At 54.1% G+C, this 6,633-nt stretch overlaps 1 protein-coding gene across 1 annotated transcript in view; it reads right to left on the bottom strand.

Annotated features, from left to right (window-relative positions):
• Positions 1-5,313, bottom strand: part of LOC106594839 (E3 ubiquitin-protein ligase TRAF7) — a gene marked incomplete at its 5' end in the record, with an annotated part of 33,784 nt that extends 28,471 nt beyond the window's left edge. The window contains 4 exon segments of the mRNA XM_045713157.1: positions 3,244-3,526; positions 4,138-4,171; positions 4,503-4,595; positions 5,197-5,313. Of these exon segments, the coding sequence (XP_045569113.1) occupies positions 3,244-3,526; positions 4,138-4,171; positions 4,503-4,595; positions 5,197-5,313 (527 nt within the window).
• Positions 5,314-6,633: the final 1,320 nt, after the last annotated feature.

Here is a 6,633-nt window from a genome sequence, read left to right as displayed (position 1 = left end):
CTCGTCCGACCCCCCCCATAGACTCGTCTCCTCGTCAGACCCCCCCCATAGACTCGTCTCCTCGTCAGACCCCCCATAGACTCGTCTCCTCGTCAGACCCCCCATAGACTCGTCTCCTCGTCAGACCCCCCACAGACTCGTCTCCTCGTCAGACCCCCCCATAGACTCGTCTCCTCGTCAGACCCCCCCCATAGACTCGTCTCCTCGTCAGACCCCCCCATAGACTCGTCTCCTCGTCAGACCCCCCCATAGACTCGTCTCCTCGTCAGACCCCCCCATAGACTCGTCTCCTCGTCAGACCCCCCCATAGACTCGTCTCCTCGTCAGACCCCCCCATAGACTCGTCTCCTCGTCAGACCCCCCCATAGACTCGTCTCCTCGTCAGACCCCCCCATAGACTCGTCTCCTCGTCAGACCCCCCCCATAGACTCGTCTCCTCGTCAGACCCCCCCCATAGACTCGTCTCCTCGTCAGACCCCCCCATAGACTCGTCTCCTCGTCAGACCCCCCCATAGACTCGTCTCCTCGTCAGACCCCCCCATAGACTCGTCTCCTCGTCAGACCCCCCCTATAGACTCGTCTCCTCGTCAGACCCCCCCATAGACTCGTCTCCTCGTCAGACCCCCCTATAGACTCGTCTCCTCGTCAGACCCCCCTATAGACTCGTCTCCTCGTCAGACCCCCCTATAGACTCGTCTCCTCGTCAGACCCCCCCCTATAGACTCGTCTCCCCGTCAGACCCCCCATAGACTCGTCTCCTCGTCAGACCCCCCCCCATAGACTCCGTCTCCTCGTCAGACCCCCCTATAGACTCGTCTCCTCGTCAGACCCCCCTATAGACTCGTCTCCTCGTCAGACCCCCCTATAGACTCGTCTCCTCGTCAGACCCCCCTATAGACTCGTCTCCTCGTCAGACCCCCCTATAGACTCGTCTCCTTCGTCAGACCCCCCTATAGACTCGTCTCCTCGTCAGACCCCCCCTATAGACTCGTCTCCTCGTCAGACCCCCCTATAGACTCGTCTCCTCGTCAGACCCCCCTATAGACTCGTCTCCTCGTCAGACCCCCCTATAGACTCGTCTCCTCGTCAGACCCCCCCCTATAGACTCGTCTCCTCGTCAGACCCCCCTATAGACTCGTCTCCTCGTCAGACCCCCCTATAGACTCGTCTCCTCGTCAGACCCCCTATAGACTCGTCTCCTCGTCAGACCCCCCTATAGACTCGTCTCCTCGTCAGACCCCCCATAGACTCGTCTCCTCGTCAGACCCCCCTATAGACTCGTCTCCTCGTCAGACCCCCCTATAGACTCGTCTCCTCGTCAGACCCCCCCATAGACTCGTCTCCTCGTCAGACCCCCCATAGACTCGTCTCCTCGTCAGACCCCCCTATAGACTCGTCTCCTCGTCAGACCCCCCCCTATAGACTCGTCTCCTCGTCAGACCCCCCTATAGACTCGTCTCCTCGTCAGACCCCCCCTATAGACTCGTCTCCTCGTCAGACCCCCCTATAGACTCGTCTCCTCGTCAGACCCCCCCCATAGAGCTCGTCTCCTCGTCAGACCCCCCTATAGACTCGTCTCCTCGTCAGACCCCCCTATAGACTCGTCTCCTCGTCAGACCCCCCCTATAGACTCGTCTCCTCGTCAGACCCCCCCTATAGACTCGTCTCCTCGTCAGACCCCCCTATAGACTCGTCTCCTCGTCAGACCCCCCCCTATAGACTCGTCTCCTCGTCAGACCCCCCTATAGACTCGTCTCCTCGTCAGACCCCCCTATAGACTCGTCTCCTCGTCAGACCCCCCTATAGACTCGTCTCCTCGTCAGACCCCCCTATAGACTCGTCTCCTCGTCAGACCCCCCTATAGACTCGTCTCCTCGTCAGACCCCCCTATAGACTCGTCTCCTCGTCAGACCCCCCCTATAGACTCGTCTCCTCGTCAGACCCCCCCCTATAGACTCGTCTCCTCGTCAACCCCCCTATAGACTCGTCTCCCTCGTCAACCCCCCTATAGACTCGTCTCCTCGTCAACCCCCCTATAGACTCGTCTCCTCGTCAGACCCCCCTATAGACTCGTCTCCTCGTCAGACCCCCCCTATAGACTCGTCTCTCGTCAACCCCCTATAGACTCGTCTCCTCGTCAACCCCCTATAGACTCGTCTCCTCGTCAGACCCCCCTATAGACTCGTCTCCTCGTCAGACCCCCCCCTATAGACTCGTCTCCTCGTCAGACCCCCCTATAGACTCGTCTCCTCGTCAGACCCCCCTATAGACTCGTCTCCTCGTCAGACCCCCCCTATAGACTCGTCTCCTCGTCAGACCCCCCCTATAGACCTCGTCTCCTCGTCAGACCCCCCTATAGACTCGTCTCCTCGTCAGACCCCCCTATAGACTCGTCTCCTCGTCAGACCCCCCTGTAGACTCGTCTCCTCGTCAACCCCCCTATAGACTCGTCTCCTCGTCAACCCCCCCCTATAGACTCGTCTCCCTCGTCAAACCCCCCTATAGACTCGTCTCCTCGTCAACCCCCCCTATAGACTCGTCTCCTCGTCAACCCCCCTATAGACTCGTCTCCTCGTCAACCCCCCTATAGACTCGTCTCCTCGTCAACCCCCCTATAGACTCGTCTCCTCGTCAACCCCCCCCATAGACTCGTCTCCTCGTCAACCCCCCATAGACTCGTCTCCTCGTCAACCCCCCCATAGACTCGTCTCCTCGTCAACCCCCCTATAGACTCGTCTCCTCGTCAACCCCCCTATAGACTCGTCTCCTCGTCAACCCCCCTATAGACTCGTCTCCTCGTCAACCCCCCCTATAGACTCGTCTCCTCGTCAACCCCCCCTATAGACTCGTCTCCTCGTCAACCCCCTATAGACTCGTCTCCTCGTCAACCCCCCTCATAGACTCGTCTCCTCGTCAACCCCCTATAGACTCGTCTCCTCGTCAACCCCCCTATAGACTCGTCTCCTCGTCAACCCCCCCTATAGACTCGTCTCCTCGTCAACCCCCCCTATAGACTCGTCTCTCGTCAACCCCCCCATAGACTCGTCTCTCGTCAACCCCCCATAGACTCGTCTCCTCGTCAACCCCCCCATAGACTCGTCTCCTCGTCAACCCCCCTATAGACTCGTCTCCTCGTCAAACCCCCCCTATAGACTCGTCTCCTCGTCAAACCCCCCCTATAGACTCGTCTCTCTCGTCAGACCCCCCCATAGCTAAACCCAAAGTAACATTTCCAGCCCGTACCTGCGTGTGGTGAGCTTGATGGTAAAAGGACACCCCATTGGATCCACTTCAAAGTTCCCAGGTCCTCCCATCTTAGGTGTCCCTTCGCCCCTACTAGCGGTAGGCCCTCCTCCAGCCCCGTTAGGGGAAGCCCCTCCACCGGCCCCGTTAGGGGAAGCGGGGCTGGCGGTGTTGAGAAGCCGACAGCCGTATTTACAGTGGATAAACAGCTCTCCTATCTGTTCTGCTACAGCTATGTTGTTCACCACCACCGTTAACTTAGCCGTGTCCACTGGACATTTATCTGGAGGGGGGGAGAGAGGGAGAGGGAGAGAGAGGGAGAGAGAGGGTGGAGAAAGAGAGAGGGGGAGATGGAAAGGGAGAGAGATACAAACAAATGTAAAAACAATTTGCTTTAACATTACATGTGATGCTGGAAAGGTAACTATTAACCAACAGTGAAGGGGAGAGAGGGAGAAGGTAACTATAAAGGTAACTATAAAGGTAACTATAAAGGTAACTATTAACCAACAGTGGAGGGGAGAGAGGGAGAAGGTAACTATAAAGGTAACTATAAAGGTAACTATAAAGGCAACTATAAAGGCAACTATAAAGGCAACTATAAAGGCAACTATAAAGGCAACTATAAAGGTAACTATAAAGGCAACTATAAAGGTAACTATAAAGGTAACTATAAAGGTAACTATAAACCAACAGTGGAGAGGAGAGAGGGAGAAGGTAACTATAAAGGTAACTATAAAGGTAACTATAAAGGTAACTATAAAGGTAACTATTAACCAACAGTGGAGAGGAGAGAGGGAGAAGGTAAACTATAAAGGTAACTATAAAGGTAACTATAAAGGTAACTATAAAGGTAACTATAAACCAACAGTGTAGGCAGGTAAAGTCTCCTACCGGAGGTCAAGGCACATCGTCTGCAGAAGGTGTGCTGGAGGGAGAGACAGACAGAGGTCAATGAGGGAGAGGGGTGAGGAGGACAAACAGGGGTGAGGAGAGGACGACAAACAGGGGTGAGGAGAGGAGGGGTGAGGAGAGGAGGGGTGAGGAGAGGAGGGGTGAGGAGAGGAGGTGAGAGGAGGGGTGAGGAGGGGTGGGGAGAGGAGAGGAGAGGTGAGGAGGGGTGAGGAGAGGAGGGGAGAGGAGAGGAGAGGTGAGGAGGGGTGAGGAGAGGAGGGGAGAGGAGAGGAGGGGTGAGGAGGTGAGAGGAGAGGAGGGGTGAGGAGGGGTGAGAGGAGAGGCTGGGGGATGGTTTATCTCACCCCACAGGTGGTGATGACAGGATCTTTGAAGACGCTGCAGCAGAGTTGACAACACAGCTTCACTGACGGCTGCTCTGCAAACACCAGGGGCTCCTACACACAACATCACTAGCATAGTTAGCATTCAGGTAACACTAGCATAGTTAGCATTCAGGTAACACTAGCATAGTTAGCACTCAGGTAACACTAGCATAGTTAGCATTCAGGTAACACTAGCATAGTTAGCACTCAGGTAACACTAGCATAGTTAGCACTCAGGTAACACTAGCATAGTTAGCACTCAGGTAACACTAGCATAGTTAGCACTCAGGTAACACTAGCATAGTTAGCATTCAGGTAACACTAGCATAGTTAGCACTCAGGTAACACTAGCATAGTTAGCACTCAGGTAACACTAGCATAGTTAGCATTCAGGTAACACCAGCATCGATGGCACTGGGGTATCGTTAGCACTGGGGTATCGTCAGCATCGTTAGCATCGATAGCACTGGGGTACCGTTAGCATCGATAGCACTGGGGTAACGTTAGCATCGATAGCACTGGGGTAACGTTAGCATCGATAGCACTGGGGTAACGTTAGCATCGATAGCACTGGGGTAACGTTAGCATCGATAGCATCCAGTTAACACTGGCATCGATAGCGTCACGTTAGCATATTTGATGTTGAAGAATTGTTAGCATCTTTAGCACGTACCGTGTCGTCGTCGTCCTCGTGAAGAGAGAAGGTTGAGCGGAGAGACATGTTGGACTCAGAGAGGAGGGAACGCACCGAGATGGCAGAGTCAGAACGCCTCGGGGTGCTGATGGGGAGCTGGGGGGGAGAGAGACAGAGCGAGAGAGAGAGAGAGAGAGAGAGAGAGCGAGAGAGAGAGAGAGCGAGAGAGAGAGAGAGCGAGAGAGAGAGAGAGCGAGAGACAGAGAGAGCGAGAGACAGAGAGAGCGAGAGACAGAGAGAGCGAGAGACAGAGAGAGCGAGAGACAGAGAGAGCGCGAGACAGAGAGAGCGCGAGACAGAGAGAGCGCGAGACAGAGAGAGCGCGAGACAGAGAGAGCGCGAGACAGAGAGAGCGCGAGACAGAGAGAGCGCGAGACAGAGAGAGCGCGAGACAGAGAGAGCGCGAGACAGAGAGAGAAAATTGAAGATATATTACACCAGCTCTTATGCTGCATTGTCCAGAGTGAACCTGCAAATCAAATCTATTCATTACATGCTTTGTTAAACAACAGGTGGACTAACAGAGAAACGTTTAAGGGCCGTTTAACAACACAGAGAGAAGGAACATAGAACAGGGTACCAGGCTATATACACACGGTACCAGGCTATATACACAGGGTACCAGGCTATATACACAGGGTACCAGGCTATATACACAGGGTACCAGGCTATATACACAGGGTACCAGGCTATATACACAGGGTACCAGGCTATATACACAGGGTACCAGGCTATATACACAGGGTACCAGGCTATACACACAGGGTACCAGGCTATACACACAGGGTACCAGGCTATACACACAGGGTACCAGGCTATATACAAACAGGGTACCAGGCTATATACACACAGGGTACCAGGCTATATACACACAGGGTACCAGGCTATATACACACAGGGTACCAGGCTATATACACACAGGGTACCAGGCTATATACACAGGGTACCAGGCTATATACACAGGGTACCAGGCTATATACACAGGGTACCAGGCTATATACACAGGGTACCAGGCTATATACACAGGGTACCAGGCTATATACACAGGGTACCAGGCTATATACACAGGGTACCAGGCTATATACACAGGGTACCAGGCTATATACACAGGGTACCAGGCTATATACACAGGGTACCAGGCTATATACACAGGGTACCAGGCTATATACACAGGGTACCAGTACTGATAACCAGGCTATATACACAGGGGTACCAGGCTATATACACAGGGTACCAGGCTATATACACAGGGTACCAGGCTATATACACAGGGTACCAGGCTATATACACAGGGTACCAGGCTATATACACAGGGTACCAGGCTATATACACAGGGTACCAGGCTATATACACAGGGTACCAGGCTATATACACAGGGTACCAGGCTATATACACACGGTACCAGGCTATATACAC

This window comes from Salmo salar, unplaced genomic scaffold, assembly GCF_905237065.1.
Source record: "Salmo salar unplaced genomic scaffold, Ssal_v3.1, whole genome shotgun sequence".
NCBI classification, from domain to species: Eukaryota; Metazoa; Chordata; class Actinopteri; order Salmoniformes; family Salmonidae; genus Salmo; species Salmo salar.
The sequence above is the reverse complement of the archived record's forward strand: the minus strand, read 5'-3'. Positions and strand labels throughout refer to the sequence as shown.